A 20,152-nucleotide genomic window follows, 5' to 3' on the forward strand; every position below is an offset into this window, starting at 1 on the left:
TCACTTCATTATCTTGGCTTGCATTCTCTAGAGATTTGGTACCCATTGTTGCCTCATTTGTTTTCTAATATTTTCAGCTTTGTCTTTCTTTTCATCTTCAATTCTAAATGTGTTCATATAGTTCTTGGCAAGATGTCTGAGTTTTGTATAGATAAAACCCCTTTTTGTAGTATCTTTATTCCTCATGTGATGTTTCACACAGTTTTCTCTAATGTGCCCAAATTAACCATAGTAGTGACATCTACACCATGTGTTTTAATCCTATCCAAATATTGCTTTTATAATTTGTTCTATTGGGTTCCACTTCTTGGTTTTGCACTCTGAAGATTTGTGTCCTTATTTCTTGCAATTGTGATATTTACCTTCAAACTTAGGATTCTCTTTACATTCACTTGCTCTATGACCATGCTTATTGCAACTGCAACACTTTCCATTACTCCAAAATTTGTTTGATGTATGACCTATCTTACCACAATGATTTTTTGTAGGCATCTTATTATTTTGAGCTCCTTGCTGAGATGATTCACCTTCTTCTATATATCCTATTCTAGCTTTGCCTTTGTGTCTATACTAACTTTGTTCATTCAATTGATTCATGCTTTCTTGAGATTTCATCATTCTTTCATAGGTTTTCTTTTCAATGTTGAGATCATTTCACAATCTTTCTTTCTTTGATCTTAGATTCATAAGCTCTTCATTTGCATTAGTAAGTTGATCAATAAAATCTGCTTGCTGAAGGGATAGTTGTTGAATTTCATTGTTCTTTTCTTCTATCTCTTCTTTGGCTTTGTATTTTTCTTCCACGACTTTAGATAATCTAATTGATTGGTTTTCTTGCTCACTTTTCAGCTTTCTAACTTCTTCTTGAATATTGGAATTATTTTTATAATAGGTCATTGATTGCCTCATCAACTTCATTTGAATTTCTTTTTAGACATATGTCTTCAATTCTTTCTTCAATCTAGAGATTGTCATTCATTTTTACTACCAAATCTTTCCTTCTTTTCAATGATTAAGAGAGTTTCTCTTTTTCTTTCTTGAGTTGTCCAATGGTCAATTCTAGATCCAACTTTTCATTGTCAATAGCCTTATCTAGCTTATATACCTCCATTACCCCTCATCTTTTCTCAAGCTGTTAAACTTTTGATGTGAGAACCAAATGCTCTGATACCAATTTTTGGAAATGTAAGTTAGGTAAGGTTGCTGAGAGGGGAGGGGAAAAGTTGGAACCAATAAAAAATTATCTTACTTCACTAATTAATCCTTCATATAATGTTTTGATCTAATTGCATACAAGAAAGAATGAAAGCAACAACACATTCATAACACTTTGACACAAGATACTCTGACACATAAACCTTCCAATTAGAAAGTAAAAGTGACGTGGGGATGATACCCACAAGTTTTAGTACTGGAGTATAAATTTAACATGTTAAGGCTTATAATTTGACCACTTCTGGTGATTTTCCCTATTAGGAGCAATAAGGACTGTGAGGTCCATCTTGTTAAAGGATTTACAAACATACAATGAAGTATGCACTCAGTTAATAGATTTAGCAAAAGACTATTAAGTATAACCTATTAAAGGCTTTGACTGATGCACCTGTTAGGATGAACTAGTGGCTAATCTCTAATTTGAAACTTTGATTTGCTAAATGAGATTACCTCAATTACAATGATCACCTGGCTGTGATAGATAAATATCTATTTTTCCTTATAATTCTTGTAGCCTTCTTTAATTTTCACTCCTAATCATCATATAATTTTTCACATTCTTATTTGGATATGATACAATGCATTACATTTTTACCAATCCAAATCATAACTTATTGGAGTCAGCTACAATACCAATTTCCTCATAATTCACAAAGTTAGCTCAACTGTTATAACTCAGGTTCTGAAGACAAACTTGGTGATGTTTTGATACACGAAAAACATTGTCAATGCTTGGAAAAATTTGGCACTTGGTTGAAGTTGAAGCTTGGTCCATACTAATCACTTCCAAGTAGCTCAAACTCAGTCAACACTATGTGAATTGGTGAACACTAAGAAACTTGGTAATTGTTGAATTACTCAGTTGACACTGCATGACTCAGTCAACACTAGATTCACAGTGTTAACACTATAGAGCTCGGTTAACACTACAATTTTATTCAATTTTCTTCACTTTTATTGAATAGCTTGATAGCCTCTACTATGCTCAGTTTGTATTGTACATTGTCTATAAAGTTTGGTAAGCATTGTATAGCTTGGAAAACATTGCAAACTAACTTAGGTGCTTGGTAGAAATTGTATTCTGACTACTTGGATCAAGAATAACTAAATCCCTTGGTTAACACTGCAAACTGAATGATAAGCTTGGTAGCAACTATAGAGCTTGGTAGCAATATAACCATTTGACTAAGTGTTAAGTCACTGATAGAAAAATTGACCTTAATGTCAAAAGGTCTATCCTCTAACAAGGCATATTTATATTAGTACATCGTGGGTACCATCCCCATCGGGGTTTTCCCTCTGATCAAGGGTTTCTCGAGTTAACATATCTGGTGTTATTGTGTATGAGTATCTTTTTGTGGTTTTAGTTTATATTACTCATATGGTTAAGTTTGTTTAAGGTTGATAATTGTGATATTAGTTTCATAATTGATTCACCCCCCCTCTCATTTATTTCAATGGACTATATTTTCTAACAATTGATATCAAAGAATCAAGTCCTTGAAGGATAAGCTTAATAGCTTTGGGAGATCAATGGTGAATCTTTTCAGAAAGTATATCTTATAATTGATGGGGCCAACTATGATAGTTGGAAGGAGAAGATGAAAGAACATCTATTGTGCATGGGTTCGGGATATTGGATCTTGACAAAATGAAAACAGGCAGTTATTGAAGAAGAAAAGCTAGAAGGTTGCAATGAAGAAGAAAGAGATCTATTCATGTGTAACATGAGAGAAAGAGAAACTCTACCAACAACTCTTCCAAAGAATGAGTACAATCAAGTAAAATCACTTGAAACATCTTATAAAATTTGGAAATCATTAGAATCTACTTTTGAAGGTGATGATCATGCAAAGAGAATGCGATTACAAAATTGGATATGTGTATTTCAAGATGCTAAAATGATGGAAGATGAATTAGTAAGAAGTTATGTTGGCAGAATATAAAACATTGTTGCAAGAATTTGGTCTCATGGTGGAAGCAAGGAAGGTGATGAAGTTATATGGAAGATCTTGAAAAGTTTGACGTAACCATTCAAGCTAATAGCTCAGATGATTTAGCTAGTAATGCTCTGTACTAAGGATTTCACAAAGGAAATATTGCTTGGAAGATTAGAATTGGTAGAAGAAAATTTGAGTTAGTCTAGAGATTTAGCAAGAGTTGAAACAAATTTTAGTGCCCTGAACATTCAACCTAATTTGACAAGGAGTGTAAGCACTTGTGGAGATTTTTTTGGTAGCAACAGATCTAATGAAGACAAGAAGATTGAGGAAGGAATAACCCTTCTGGTGAAAAGAGAAAAAGATGGTAAGAAAATATTTAAATGTTGGACTTGTAATGAATTTGGTCATTATGCATCTAAATGCCCTAAAAGAGAGAAAAAATATAAAGGAAAGTTTAATCCTAGAAGAGACTGAGATAGAAACTATTTGTGTGCAAATGAAGATGAAGAATACGAAGAAACAGGTCAGAGTGAAAGTGATGATGAATTGGGGTTTGTGGCTATCAAGGAAGATGATCTTGATAGAGAAATTAGAGAAGAAAGAGCTCTAATTACCCAAGTGGAAAAGAAGTTTTATTGGATAATTGAAAATGGTTGTTCACATCACATGATTGGTGATATGAATAAGTTTCTTAAGTTCAAGAATCATGATGGAGGTATTGTTAGAATTGGTAACAATGCAACCTATCATATAATAGGAATTGGATCCATTATTGTTGATGGTAAAACTAACATTGATGATGTTTATTTTGTTGATGGATTGAAGCATAACTTGTTGAGTGTTGGAAAACTAATGGAAAAGGGTTATCTACTGTAGTTCACCAAGAAGACTTGCATTATCAAAGATAGAGATGGTAAGATGATTGGAGCTAGCACTCGATCTAGAGGTAATGAATTTTAGTTGAATCCTATTGAGATGACATGTTTGGCAGCTAAAGTGGATAATAGTTGGTTGTGGCATAGAAGATTTTATCATATAAACTTTGATAATATTGTGAAGATTAGTAGCACTTTTTCATTTAGAAACTTGCCTAAGATTACAAAGCCTACTAATGTTGTGTGTAAGGAATGTATTTTGGTAAGCATAAGAAAGTATCATTCCCTAGCAAGAAGTTCACTACCACAGAGAAGCTAGAGATTATTCACACAGATCTGAGTGGTCCTTCCAGAACAAGAGGATTCTATGGTGAAAGGCATTTGATGATTTTTATTGACAATTTCACTAGAATGATGTGGGTGACATTTCTTAAAGAGAAATTTGAATCTTTTAAGAAGTTTAAGATATTTAAGAATAGAGTTGAGAATGAATCTAGTGTTAAGATAAAGTGTTTGAGATCTAATAGAGGAAGAGAATCACCTAAAGAGAATTTAACATATTTTTTGAAGAGAATGGAATCAAAACGCAACTATCTGCACCTAGAGCATTTGAGAAAAATGGGATTGTTGAAAGAAGAAATAAGTCAATAGCAGAAGCAACAAGAGTGATGTTGTTTGAAAATGATGTTTCTAAGACATTTTGGAGAGAAGCAGTCAATACATTAGTATATACTTTGAATAGAGTACATATCAAGAAAGGTATGGACAAGACACCTTATGAACTATGGTTTGGTCATTCAACATCAGTTAAGTATTTTAGAATATTTGGGAGCAAATGTTACATTAAGAGAGATGATGACATTGGTAAGTTTGATCCAAGAAGTGATGAAGGTATGTTTCTTGGCTATTCATTGAAAAAAAAGGCTTAGAGATGCTTCAACTATAGAACTAAGACAATATTTGAATGCACAAATATAAGGATTGATGCAAATCTTGGAACTAAGGAAAGGATGATAGATTATAATTTAGATGAAAAAGAAGATATTTCTGGAATTGTTAGACAGAATGCTAAAGTTTTCCTTGAGACTAAAAATGATTTGCAACATGATTAAATGTTGAGCAAAGAAGAGATCAAAGATATGAACCTAGAGAAGATATAAGAGTTGAGATATCAACTCCTAATAGGAATTTGACAAAGAATCACCCTCTTGAGTAGATAATTGGAAGCAAAGACAAAGGTGTGATGACAAGGAATAGAGAAAATGAGGAGATATGTTGATATCTCAAGTTGAATCTAAGAGAACATATGAAGTAGTTAAAGATGAACATTGGATTCAAGAAATGAATGAAGAATTTGATTAGAGAATAAAGAATGATACATGGGAGTTAGTTCATAGACCTAAAGACAAGAATGTGATAGGGACCAAGTGGAAATTCAGGAATAAGATGAATGAACAAGGTGAAGTTGTGAGGAACAAGGAAAGACTTGCATGCAAGGGATATTCACAACAAGAAGGCATAGACTATAAGGAGACATATGCACCTATAGCTTGAATGGAAGCAATAAGGATGTTCCTAGCTTATATAATGAATAAGAAATTCAAGGTTTATCAGATAAATGTTGAATCAATTTTTTTGAATGGAGATCTTGAAGAAGAGGTATATATAGAGTAGCCTAAAGGTTTTCATTTATTAGAAGATAAATACATGGTGTGCAGATTGAAGAAAGCTTTATATGGTCTAAGGCAAGAACCTAGAACCTAGTATACAAGGTTGGACAATTATTTGGCAAAGCTTAGATTTGCTAAAGGTACAACATACAGTAACTTGTATTTGAAAGAAGTTGAAAATGGTTTGTTGATTATTGTAATATTTGTTGATGACATCATTTTTGGAGGTAATGATGAAGAAAGTGATAGATTTTTTGAAGAGATGAAGAATGAATTTGAAATAAGCATGATAGGAGAAATGAATTTTTTCCTAGGATTGGAAATTCTATAGAATAGTGATGGTATTTTCATTTCACAAGCTAAGTACTTGAAAGATTTATTGAAAAGGTTTGTCTTGGAAAGTTGTGAGCCTGTTGGTATACCTATGGTAATTGGTCACAAGTTATCCAACAAAGATGAGACACCTACAGTAGAGTAGAAGAAATATAAATCCATGACTAGGGGTTTGCAGTTTCTAACTCACACGAAACCAGATATAGAATATGTAGTTGGGATTGTAGCTAGAATTCAAGTTGATCCTAAGGAATATCATTTTGTAGCAATAAAGAGAATATTTATATATTTGAAAGGGACATCTGATTATAGAATTTGGTATGATAGATCAAGTGATTTCTCTCTCTATGCATATACTAATGCAGATTGGGCAAGCCATATGGATGACCAAAAGAGCACCAGTGGTGGAGCATTCTTTCTTGAAGGACGATTGGTTTCTTGGTTAAGTAAGAAGCAAAATTTTATTTTGCAAAGCATTGCTGACGTAGAGTATGTTGCAGCAACATATAACTATAATCAAGTTATGTGGATGAAGTAGACATCGAAGGATATTAGAATTGAGTATGAAGAACCTATTATCATTTACTATGATAAGACAAGTACATTGAGTATGTCTAAGAATCTTGTATTGCATTCTAAGAATAAGCATATATCTATTAAGTATCATGTACTAAGAGAGAAAGAAATAGAAAAGGAGATTAGATTGGAGTATATAAGCACTAAAGATAAAATTGTAGATATCTTTATGAAGCCTTTGTCTAAAGATACTTTTGAGTACTTGAGAGGTATGCTTGGGGTGATGCCCCTACCTACTTCTCAGTAGATGATGTAGAGAGTGCATCAGTCCAGTGGTACAGAGCACTACTATTGATCTTGGACTAAATACTAATGCTTCCTATATGGGTGAGTATCTGGTATGTAATGAGTCATTGAGGACTCAAGGTATTTGGTATTGAATAATGTCTTTGAACACTTGAGTTGATTGAAGAGTTGAAGTAGTAGTTATAAAACTTGTTATATTTGTATTTGTTTGAGGTCTTTGACATTGATGTCAATGAGGGAGAATATGTATGAAAAGTACATCTCCTAAGTATGGGGGATATATATCTTTAGAGATATTTAGAAAGATTCATGAAAGGAAGCAAGAATATGCACTTGATGTATTGTGAATTATTTAGTGTGAAGTAAACAATTGATGTTTAAGAAGGAGTATGCACCTATGTGCATCTGGTGTGTTTGAGATTCTTTTTAGTGTGTGGATAGCTAATGCTGATCTCAAAATCTAGAGGATTTTAGACTTTCTTGATGGAGAGGATTTCAAAAGATGAGAACAAAAGTAACAACATAGTATTACTCGGTATTCTTGGAACTTAGATATTTTTTCATCTATGTTGCATGTTGGAAATATAAGAGGAGTAACTAAGAGTGGAGGGGTGAATCAGTTACCACAAAAATAAAATTTAGATCCCTTAGATGTCAATACAAATCAAATTCTATATAAACTAAACTTTGTTATAACTTGGCAAATACACAGGCACTCAGTTTACACTAACAAATGTTGTAACTCGGTAAACACTGAAATAACTCGGTAAATGCTCATCATGAAAATTTTAAGATATTATTTGTGGTTGATCTTAATTTAACCTAGTTGCAAAAACATAAAATAAATTCCATGAACACAATTGACACCAAGATTTAACGTGGAAACCTAATTTGGAAAAAATCACCAATTGCAACTAGTTATTAATTTTCACTCTTTTGAAGTGAGCCTTATTAGGATCCAACCCTATTAAAGGTTACAAAACAAACTATTAGGTGTGATATTGTTAGAGGATTTAATCACCCTATTAGGAGTGGCCTTATTAGAGATCTTTAGACAATTCAATAGAAATGCCACCTTATTAGAGGATTTACAAATAGTTGTTAAGCCAATTCTGTTAAGAGATTTAGATCACTGCTACAATGGTTGGAGAGTAACAATGAGATGACCTAATTTATGATGCAATTGATTATAGATCTCAGTTCTAGCTTGAATACTTGATCCTTTCTGATCGAATGTATCTTTGCATCTCAACAAGGATATTCTGCTTATCCTTCTATTTCGCTTCCTCTAAGCATCATCAAATCTTCAATTATGTTCCACTTATACTTCTATTTCTAATCCTTAATTTGACCTTATATTTATATCTTACACATTGTCAAGTCAACTTGAATACAACTTAGAATAATTAATATTCATCTTCTCAGTTGGGTAGAACCAACAAACAAATCAATTGAACTCAATATGCCAAAATAAGAAAATCCTTCATTAGTTGACCCTACTTGGTAGATACTAATTCAAAGTGATTTTCCTATGTTAACCAAGTAACTCAGTTAATATTTCATATTCACAAAGTTCCTTTGGTAACCAAGTGATCTCGGTTAACACTGGTTGCATCCAACATTTCCTTCATTCATCGAGTGAGCTTGGTTAACACTCAACTTCTGCAAACTTTCCTTTGTCACCCAAGTGAACTCGGTAGACACTGTCTTCTAAACTAGGTGAACGCTGGAATGCTCAGTAGACACATAAAACTGTCTTCAATGCCTAAGAGATATCAACATACGCTAATTGACAATGATATGACATTTTGTGTAACATCAAAGACAATAGACAATTAATCAATTGTTTCCAACACTCTCCCTCTTTAGCATTGATGGCAACACAACATGTCATAATACAATGAAATTTTAGAGAAAAAATAAAATGAGTATCTCCTTAGTTTCATTCTAATTCTCATCCATGAGAACTCAACTTCCTCTATCAATGTGAACTCCCTCCACCTTCAGTATTTTCTTCTGATAGAAAACCTCTACATTTGATATCAAACCAAGTTCATCCTCATTAACATCTCCAAACAAAATTTCTTTTGATATAGCAGCCAAACTCTCCCTCTTTGACATCTCATGCCAAAAAAAATATTCAGTGCATATAAATGTATCTTAAGTACTAATTCATTTGTAATATGCCTTTGTCAATACTGCATAAATTGACTGATCTTCAACATGCTTTGGTTCATGCATCACTAAACTTCATTTAATGAGCTTCAGATAGGGGAATGACCCCTAACTTACCTCTTAGATATAGAAATGCATCCTTAGGTAATGGCTTAGTGAATATGTCTGCAATTTATTCTTTAATATTCACATATTCCAATCTTACCTCTTTATCTTGTACCAATTCTCTCAAAAAATCTATTTTGTAGCAATGTGTTTTTTTGTTATGCATTACTGGATTCTTTGATATATTAATTACATTGGTGTTATCATAGTATATAAGCACTAGATCCTTGATCTCTATCTTCATGCCTACCAATGGTTGCTTGAACCAAACAATATTAGAACAATTAACTGTTGTTACCACATATTCTACCTCTGCTGTGTATTGAGAAATACAATTCGACTTCTTGCTTGTCCAAGACATTAGTCGTTTACCAAGAAAGAATGCTCCACCATTGGTGCTCTTTCTGTCATCAACACTTCCTACCCAATCAAGATTTGTGAATTCTTTCAAATCCAAATTGTCTTCTTTTTTGTACCATAAACCATAGTCTTCAGTACCTTTCAAATATCTCACGATTCTTTTGATTGCAATCATGTGATTTTCTTTGGGATTTGCTAAGAATCTTGCCACCATACCAACTACTAATGCAATATTAGGCCTTGTATGCACTACATATTGCAATTTTCCAATTATTGATCTATATTAGGTTTGATTTACTTCCTTGGAATCATCATTTTTGGAAAGTTTATTTCTAGTAGACATAGGAGTTCCAACTGGTCTTGAATCTTCCATTCCAAAATTCTTTAGTATCTTCTTGATATATTTAGATGAGGTAATGTAGATACCATCTTTCTTCTGCTGGATCTACAATCCAACAAAGAATTTTATCTCTCCAAACATAGACATCTCAAATTCTTTACTCATTTCTTCTAAAAATTCCTTGCTCAAGTCATGATTTCCTGTAAATAAAATGTCATCCACAAATATATTTACTAACACAATCTTCTTGTCTGGTCCTTCTTTGATATATAGACTACTATTGTCATTTGTTCTTTGAAAATCAATCTTTATCAAATAGTTATGAAGTCTTTCACACCAAACTTTGGGAGCTTTCTTGAGACCATATAATGCTTTGTGTAAATTTTAGACCATATCTCTTTTTTTGGGATCTACAAAACCTTTAGATTGTTCAATGTAGACTTCCTCATCAAGAATTTCACTCAAGAATGCAGATTTTACATCCATTTGATAAAGTTTAAATCCTCTTTGAGCTACATATGCTAGTAAAGTTCTAACACCATCTAATATTGCAACAAAAGAAAAAGTTTCACTATAATCAATACCTTCTTCTTAAGAATAACCTTTACATACTAACCTTTCTTATTTCTGGAAACTTCTCCATCTTCATTTATCTTGTTTCTGAATACCTTTCAATTTGTTTCTTGTCATTGTTCTATCTAACTTGTCTCCAATGATCTGATCAGATGCATGATGCCTTCTGAAATATCTTGCTAACATAAGTACTTTGGATTTGGAGTTTTTTCAACTAACTTCTTCATGATCTTCTATATTAAGCTTGGGTCCCATTGTCTGTTACTTGGGTCCATCAGAATTAGTCTTCTCTAGCAATAGCTCGGTAGCTTTTAACTATGACTTGAGTTGTATTGATCACTAATTGCAACTCAATAGCTTTTGGAGATTTTGGGGACTCAAGAGGTGAGCCCTCCTAACTTCCAAATAGATTTGAAAAAGTATCAGGTTCATAGTAAATAAATCTTCTGCAATCCTCAAGTTCTTTGTTTCTCTCTTCTTCACTCTTTTCTTCAAACTCATCAATTCTCACACATGCACTTTCTATGGTATTATGAGTAAACAAATTCAAACATTTGTATGCTTTACTCCTAAAGGAGTATCCTAGGAATATGCTTTCATCACCGTTGACATCAAATTTACCTTTCCTAGATTCCTTCAAGATATAACATTTGCCGCCAAATACTTTCGAGTAACTTACATTAGGTTTGTAGCCATACCATAGTTCATAAGGAGTTTGATTTGAGTCTTTCTTCTATTGTACTCTATTTATGGTATGCACTACAGTATTGATTGCTTCCTTCCAGTATTTGATTGAAACATTCTTTTCTATCATCAATGTTCTTGCACAATCCATGATGAATCTATTTCTTCTTTTAGCTATACCATTTTGCTGAGGTGTACTAGGGGCTAATACCTATCTCTTAATTCTTTTTTTAATGCAAAATTCATTAAAATCATTGGAAATGAATTCACCACCTTTGTCTGATCTCAAACATTTCAGCTTCTTTCCAATTTCTTTCTCTACTCTTACCAGATACAACTTAAATTTTTGAAAAGCTTCAGATTTATGTTTTAGATACATTATAGTCATCATTCTAGAATAATCATCAAAAAAAAGAATGAAAAAATTATCTCTACTGTAACTCTCTATTCCAATAGGTCCACATAAGTTTGTATAAACAAGCTCTAAGACTTCTTCAGAATGATAGTTCTTGCTTTTGAAACTAGTTTTTCCCATCTTACCAATTTGACAATTTTTGCATAGACCCATATTAGGTTTCCTCAAGGTTGGAATACCTCTTACTCTTCTTTTTTTCTTATCTTGACTAGATTATCAATGTTTACATGACATAATCTTTTCTGCCATAAGTAGCTTTCTTCTATTTGAGCAATGAAACATGAACTCACTGAGATCAAGATAAAATAGATTATCTTTTGTTTGTTTGTCAGATCCAACCAGATTTCCTTTACCATCCAGTAGTTTAGCCTTCCCATTCATAAATTCTCCCTTGAATCCAATGTTATTCAACCACTAGTACATTTGCACTTGTTTTTCTACCAAAATTTTTGACCAAAGCTATAATTCCTTCATTTTTTTTTCTTTTCATTCTCGCGTTGGTCGAAAATAAAAATTTTGTGGCCGATTTGGTCAAAATTTTGACCAACCTATGTATTCTTAAGTTGAATTTCAACCAACTCAATGTTATAACAAGAAAAAAGAAAAAGTTTCATTCATTCACAAGTTAAAAAGAAAAATTTCATTCATTCACTGGTAATGCATATCCTCACGAACCGATTTATGCTGATTGCTAGGATTCCTTGAGCTTTGCCACTGGCAAGGGCTTGCCACAGACCTGCTTACCACATGAGTGAGCACCTAGGTGAAGTGTAAGTTGGTTTGTAGCTAGGCAGCAAGCCACGAGTCATTGCTTTCTATTTTGTTTGGCCGAGTCATGCACCACAATGCCCTTTCTAATAATGTGAGCATTGTTGGCTACAAATGGCACAAGAAGTAGACAACGATAGATTGGAGAAGAGGTCTAAATTTGTGACATTGCTCGGCTGGTGCCAAATTGGTATTTCTCCATTCTCCTTTTACTAGGGTTTCAACTTATGTGCAGTTGCTTGTATTTTCAAACACTCTCCAAATGCAGTTGTTTCATGAATTACCATATATTCTAATACAACTCATTTCAAAAATGCTTGTTTAAGCCACGAATATGGGATGAATTTATTGTATCCTAAGAATTTGATTTGTAATGGCTATATGGAACCTCAAATTTTCTTGTGGCTCATCAAAAAATACTGTTCCAAGGAAACATTTTGGTAGAATAAGTGATAGGAAAAAGCTATGATTAAAAATGCATTTGCACATATAATTTACTCTAACCAAAAACATTCTTAAGTAGAAAAAAAGGATGAAGGATTAAGAACCTCTTCGTGAGCCAAAAAGGTCTCTATTCAAATTAGTATGCATATTCGTGCTCATTTCTTCACTAATCCATAAATGATTTTTAATTTTTAATCTCCAAGATAACCATGAACTAAATGAAATCACCAACATCCAAATCCTTTAGGTTAATTTAAGTGTGTGGAATCCTTCATGCTCAATTGAAGCATGTGGTTTCCCTTATAGATCTATCTCTCTGTATTAAAAGGAGAGAAAGCTATTTGTATTAGATATCCATATCACAAAACTACCATATTTTTCTCAGTGTATATAGTCCCTTTTGGATAGTTTTGCATCATTTTGAGGCAACTATACTCAAATGTTAATTTGTTTCTTGGATCGATTTTGTGACAATTTTTAGCATCAATGTTTTGGATCATCCTACGTGATCTATCAATCTTACTCTCCTGTATCCTGATGATGGATCATGTAGTATGATCCAAAACGTTGATGCTAAAAACTGTCACACAATTTATCCCAAAAACAAATCAGCATTTAGCATGGATTGTGAAGATCTGGTAGACTTACTTGTATTTAAGTCATGTCAATTATTCATGATACATTCTTGGACATTTATTATCGTGGAATCTGCTTCTACATAAACAAGATAGGAAAACATGGCTTCATGCCAAACAGATCTTAATGCTAAATCTTATTGTTTAAATCTCATTCTGATGATAAAATAGAAAATGTCAATGTACTTCAACCATGAACTTTACATTGGTTAGCATGGAGAATAAATAGAAAGAAAGCACAAATTAGTAATATATGCATACTTTTGATTTGTATATTTAGCAAATAAGAAAAGAACATAGATTAAATATGAGGGGTTCCAAGCAGGCTGGTTAATACCAGTCTCTTTCTAATTTATTCCTCTGATACAAAAATTTAGGAATACTCAAAAAATTGTTCCTTCCTGGTATCCAATTAAACATCTTCACATTAGTTCAGAAACCCTAGGTTTGAAACTGAATACATGCACGCCGAAGAAGTTATAAAAAAAATTAGATAGAATTCAACATATCTTAGGAAATTAAAATATACATCAATTTGGTATATTTGAAATAGGATTGAATCATCTCAAAAACCTTTGTAATTGCTCCTCTAAAACCTTGCACTTGGTAATGGCATCTTTTCATTGCATGCGCTCCTCCTGAAGCTCTAGCTCCAAAGCATCCACTTTTTTAGACAACCCTTTCATCTTAGTTTCTATTGCCTTGAATTGAGATTTAATATCTGATTTATGTGAAATCATGGCTGCTAGTTCATTCTCTAATAATTGCTTTGATTCCTTAGCAGATTCAAGTTGCATTTGCAAGTTTTCCAGCATTTGTTTCGATTTAGTAAGTTGACTTTCTGTGTGTTCAAGTTTCTCTATAGTTGCAGCTAGGACTACCTTTTAGATTAGCATTGTCACTCTTCAAATGCATAAGTTGTTCCTCCAACTCTGTAACTTGATGCTGGGTGTGATCAAGCTTCTCTTTTGTTACAGTGAAGACTCCTTCTAGATTAGCATCCTCACTCTTGAGACATATGAGCTCCTCTTTTAACTCAATAATCTGATACTGTGTGTGTCTAAGATCCTCTTTGGTTGCAACCAAGACTATTTCTAGATTTGCATTCTCACTCTTGAAGCACATGAGCCCCTCTTCTAACTCTCCAATTCTGCTTACCTGGGCCTTCAACTCAAATTCCAAAGATGTTTTTTCTACTTGAATGCTATTAAGCTTCCTAATTATGTATAAATTGCCACCAGCTAGTTGAAAGCGTAGGCTATTAGCCTTTTCTTCTCCTGAAAGATCCTGAGCACTTTCTTGTCTTGTGAAATCATCTATACTAATCGAATTATGAAGAAAACTAGACTACATCAGGTTGGAAAATTGGTTGCCAAAATTTGTGGCTTCATTTTGGAAGATTTCACTGAAACCAAGAGCAAACATTTTCCTAAATTGAGATAACAAAGATATCAGTTCAACAATTAACTCTGTAATGTTTTCTTTGCACTACAAAAAGTAATCCACTAACTAAGAAAACTCCTGAATTCTAAAAACTAGTTTATCAATATCTGATGATTTAAATTTTTGAGTCTTTTCAGGGTCTTGGGCTATAGATTGTAAGAAATTAATGATGCTGACAATAGCAGTTGCAAACTCTACATCAATAGAACTAATTCTAATCCCAGTATCAGAATGAGAAGTGAAGTTAGCTTTTGTAGAAGACCAGATATGTGTCTGAGAATCTCTAGTACTTTTAGCATCTATTGCCATGGCATATTTGACCTCATCTAGTATTTTGTGTAGGTCTACACCCTCAACATCAACAAAAAGGATCATACCATGCTTTTCGTTGAGACTAACTAGGGCAGATTCATTCCAAGTGTTTCTAGCTTGCAGAATAATTAGATTTTCTTGTAAATGGTTCATTTTTTTTAACAACTCAGAGCATTCCTGATTGACAGTTTGAAGCTTTGATTCTTTTTGTGCAAGAGCTTCTTCTAAGAAAGCTCTATCTTCTTGATTAGATGAAATAACAAAACTTCTTGAAACATTCTTGTTAGTTATTTCATCTAAATTTCCTACTTCACCTGATCCAATCCAATTGAATCCATGGAAGCCAATCTCTCCATCTCAAGGAAATCATCCATCAAATCTACCTTGGACACATTACTGAGCTTCTTAACTTTGCCAATGACCTTTTCTATTTTGATATGATCTAGCTCTGCAATCAGTGCTGAAGCCCATGACTCTGCACTAGGGTCACCATCATTCCTATCATCAAAAATGGAAGACAAGCTTGGTGGATTGCTTGTGCTTTCATTTCTTGATCCTTCCAAATGCAACTCAAGTGCAAGTTTTCCTTGCCTTCGCCTCAAAGATTCCAACTATTGGTTAACAATGGAGAGTTTGGTAGCTGTTCTAGCACAAATGACTCTAAAAGCCTTAAGCTCACCGTTTTTCTTTGAGAGAGCATCTTTTAGCATCTTGTTCTCTTCTTCTATTGCCAGAAATTTTCCTGTATGGTATTTAGTTGCTTTCTGAGAATGTTCTTTGTGTCTATCATTTAATGTCTCTACTAAAGAACGTGGTGAACCAACACCCTTACTAAGGCATTCTTGGTCTTCAAAATTTTACTACAGAGATAGACATAGCATTTTCCATGAGATCAATATGGGGACAAACTCACAAGGTATGTTTATATGCAATGAATCAACAACCTCATGATTTGAATACATCTAGAGTAAAGAATTCATTCTTGAATAAAGTATATTGCCAACTTATTGTTATTGTCTTCTTGTAATTGTATCGATGTGCAGTGGAGGTGGGAGACCATAGTGCTTGGAATATGCTTTCTCTCTTTTCTACTCATCACTCATCAAATTGTTAGTATTATAACATAACTTCATGATTATCTTTCATTTTTCTATCCATATAATACCTAGCCTTCATAACGACAAGAAGAAACAACATGGAATGACTGATGTTTGATATGGTGTTGATCTATTTTTTCATTCTTGTGGGTTGATCTAACAGAGTAAGAAAAATCCTAAGCTCTTTTGGATATCAGAAGCTACTCCTCTTACATCTGTAATTCTTAGTAGCGTGTTGGTTTTTGCTACACATGCTGATAAACATGGGGTCAAGATTGTATGAGTTTCTATCACCAACTATTCTATACTATCTTGTATTCATTTCTACACAATGTGTTCAATTCACTCACGTCTAAGTATGGTAGAATGATCACTTATCAAATCACTTATTATTATGATCTATACATGTTCAGTATCACTACCCAAAAGATACTAGTTATTTAGCGAGTTTGAAAAATGATAGGTATGGAACAATTTGTTTGATATTATGTCTAATTGCTATTCTAAACATGATTTTCTGGTCCTAAAATGCATGTTTCTTTTGCTAATGTTTTTCTGGGTGGCTTGAAAAAAGTTGGTGACTTAAAAAGTGGTTTGAACCCATTGACCACTAAATTCTTTATTTTCGAGGCCAAATATTTAAAGACCCTTGTGAAGGCAGGACTAATAATTGGCATCATCACACTCACTGTAAGAGCTAATCCCTTGAATTATGTTCATTGGCTAGTAATTTATTACCTCTGGCTGATTTAAGTGAGTCCCGTACAAGAAGGAATAGCAGTTGGCAGAAATTTTGCACTGTTCAAGAACTACAATATTGATGGCAATGAAGAGATGATTGCCATTGGTATGATGAACATTGTAGGTTCATGCACATCTTGCTACATCACAACTGGTAATTACTGCAACGCATTTAATTTGTTGAGTTACAAAATATTATATGACTACTTTGAGTCTTTATTGCATTCAAAGCATGAAATTTAGTAATAGTCCTAAGTTTTCATAGCAATCAAACCATGGATATTGTATTGATTCTAAGACTTTATATTATTCAAACCATGGATTCTAATGTTAATTCTATGTTTTTATGGCATTCAAAACATGAACTATAGAAGAATTTATATGGTCTTAAGGGATGCTACCCCACACTTCTCGTCACCACCCTTGTAGTCAAATGTTGTTCTTGGACTCCTGGGATATTATTATTGGGTAAAGCTTAAATTGTCTTGAATTTGTTTGTTTTATTTTGCTATTTGGGGTTCTGGGTTTCTAAAATATCTCAACAATGAAAAAGAATGTGCTGACCAACTCTCTAGTAGGCTCCTCTTAATTGGGTACTTCACGTGGGTTGCTAGATTGCAAGGTGCTTCCTTTATTTAGCAAGTGGTGAGTTCTTAACCTTGAGAACCTTGCGGTCTCATTGTTCTTGTCTTCACGCTTCTCAATCTCGTGATCAAGCACCAAAATCTCTGATGTAGGGCCAATGCTTAACCAGTGGATGAGGAAAAAAAGGTGATTGAGGATGTGGATAAAGATAGACATTATGCAATTGATGTGTCAATTGTAAGAATTATGAAGAGTAGAAAAGTTTTAGCACACCAACAACTTGTTATGGAGTGCGTTGAGAAAATTGGACGGATGTTCAAGGTGAATTGCCTGATTGGATGCTAGATACTTTTGTTTGCATCACTAGTACTTTAGATTTGCTTTCTACTTTCCCACAATGAATGGGTTTATACCTGTGTGAATTTGTAAAAAGTGGTCTTTTCCTTTTTCAATAGATTTTCCTTTATCTATAAGAAAATGATATACCTGGATAAGTAGGCATATTGATTTATCTTCATAGGCATATTCATAGGCATATTGGCGACTGTTTGATGTACTTTTTCCTCTTTGTAGTGTGTAGTTTATGTCTACAGTCTTGATGCAATCATATTTGGCATGGTGGTTCTTTGGAAAGGGAGGAGATCCTAGCAGTGACAAGCCCAAACTTTAGATTGTTGTTCCTTCTACAGCTTTTGGTGGAGCATTAATAAGTTTTGTACTGTGCCTAGTAGAGTTGATAAGGTTAACAAGAACTAGACTTTGTATCTATTGTATGTATATAAATTGAACTCTAGACTCCATACCATTGACTATTTGTTGTTTTGCAATGTAGATTGCAAGTTCAGGAGAATGACAATAGGCAACTGAAAAAGCATCAGCAGATATATGCTGGGCCTCTGGACTGTGAACTGCAAACTCTTAGAAATGAAAGGGTAAGGTGTTAAATTTTTGTTACTATTTGGTATGTAGTTGTAGACATGCAATATAAATGCTTCACGTTGTATCCTTCATTATACAAGATACTGTTTGATTGTTTCATTGGTGCATAATTTTCCAGGTACAAGGTTTTTTTCATGGTGGCCTAACTACATTTTTTAGGGAATCAATTGGAAACACAATTTTCTTCAGTACTTATGAATTGAATCATTATCATATGATTTCACTTATTAGTATGCATGATAAGGTGAATCCCCAAATGAATTCCCAGTCTTCTCAATTTGTCAACTATTCTTCTAAAGTTTTTATAGAAGCAGGAGTTGGAGTTGTCTTTGGTGGGCTTGCAGGAATTGAGGTATGTAACCTTAATGTTGGAATTTCAATTTAAGTATTTAAACTCAGTTTTTGCAGATCAAATGTGTGCAACAAAACTTGTAATTTGCTTTGCAGTTTTGGTCAGCTGTTTTGCCTCTCGATGTTGCAAAAACCCATATTCAAACAACTCCAAATATTAATGCCAACAGAAATCCTATACACACAATCAGGATGGTAGGACATAAAATTTCATTTTTAAATGGACTCTACTCTAGAATTTTTTTTTAAAAATTAATTTTTAATAAAGATTTTGACTAGGCTTTTACAAAGCTGTTGGATTCTTATCACAACAATTAGGATATCTATTGGGATTGATGGTTGGATTATTGAATTGGGTTAATTCATTTATTTGCATGTTTTCTTGTGTTCTGGATAAAAAAAATTATGCATGCTTATTTTATAGTGGGTATATAGAATGTTCTAATTAAAAGATTAAAATTTAAATATTCAAATACCAGAGGACTTAGCTTCTGTCTTTTTGTCTAGGATCTATTCTACTAAGTAGTCTTAGATAACCAATAGATGAATTTAAAAGCAATAAGTGCTCATATTAATGAACATGAAACCATTTCCCAATTCTATGTTTGGTAGATTTATAGAGAACTCAGTTTTAGAGGATTATATGTTGGCTTGGGGCCTACATTGGTGAGAGCTTTCCCTGCTAATGCTACAACTATCGTCACTTGGGAACTTACAACAAATTTATTGGGGGTGAAACGGCAGTAAGAGCATTACCTTTAGAGATGAATGGGTATATACCTATGTGAATTTGTAAAAAGTGGTCTTTTCTTTTGTCAGTAGATTGTCCTTTATCCATAAGAAAATGATATACCTGGATAAGTAGGCATATTGACATACCTAGGAACTGGCATTATGTCATGGGACTCAGCTAACAATATATTTGTACCAAGTATAGTGCACTGTAATGGTATTGTTCATACAATGTTGATATTTACTCAAGAGGACTATTTTTATTTAGTTTTATTTGCCAAGTTTCCTTTTTAGTTTGATTTTGTGCTGGTGACACTTCAGACTCAAATGCCTATAAATGCTTCATGCAGTGTCTAGTCTCGAGCCTTAATCACTAGGCACGCTCCTAGCTCTTATTACAACTTTCTTATTGAAATGTCACATCTAGTTTGCATGTGATTCTACTGACCTAAAGCATCCTTAACCAAAAACAACAATAGTCTCCTCTGCCCAAGATAATACAACTTTGTTTGGATTTAAACAAGAAAATCGCAACAGCATTATTATTGAGGATTTGTGTCTGCTCAGAAACTTCTTATCTAAGAAAGCCTTCCTA

At 33.3% G+C, this 20,152-nt stretch overlaps 1 protein-coding gene across 1 annotated transcript; it reads left to right on the forward strand.

Moving 5' to 3' along the window:
* Positions 1 to 15,736: 15,736 nt before the first annotated feature.
* Positions 15,737 to 19,572, forward strand: LOC149553276 (mitochondrial arginine transporter BAC1-like). The gene is made up of 6 exons (XM_089790310.1): positions 15,737 to 15,856; positions 18,206 to 18,275; positions 18,361 to 18,467; positions 18,593 to 18,826; positions 18,922 to 19,020; positions 19,438 to 19,572. Exons 1-6 carry the CDS (start codon positions 15,737 to 15,739, stop codon positions 19,570 to 19,572), a joined length of 765 nt encoding a protein of 254 aa, XP_089646436.1.
* Positions 19,573 to 20,152: the final 580 nt, after the last annotated feature.

The sequence above is a fragment of the Cupressus sempervirens genome, chromosome 6 (genome assembly GCF_028749045.1).
Source record: "Cupressus sempervirens isolate cs-2001-9-10 chromosome 6, ASM2874904v1, whole genome shotgun sequence".
NCBI lineage: Eukaryota > Viridiplantae > Streptophyta > Pinopsida > Cupressales > Cupressaceae > Cupressus > Cupressus sempervirens.

What these genes read in the sequence shown, in the direction of transcription:
- LOC149553276 (XM_089790310.1), top strand. Translation starts at nt 15,737, where the DNA reads ATGGAGAGTTTGGTAGCTGTTCTAGCACAAATGACTCTAAAAGCCTTA. An exon ending in AAACTCTTAGAAATGAAAGG is followed by an intron (nt 18,468 to 18,592) that starts GTAAGGTGTTAA and finishes ATAATTTTCCAG; the next exon opens with GTACAAGGTTTTTTTCATGG. An exon ending in CTATACACACAATCAGGATG is followed by an intron (nt 19,021 to 19,437) that starts GTAGGACATAAA and finishes TATGTTTGGTAG; the next exon opens with ATTTATAGAGAACTCAGTTT.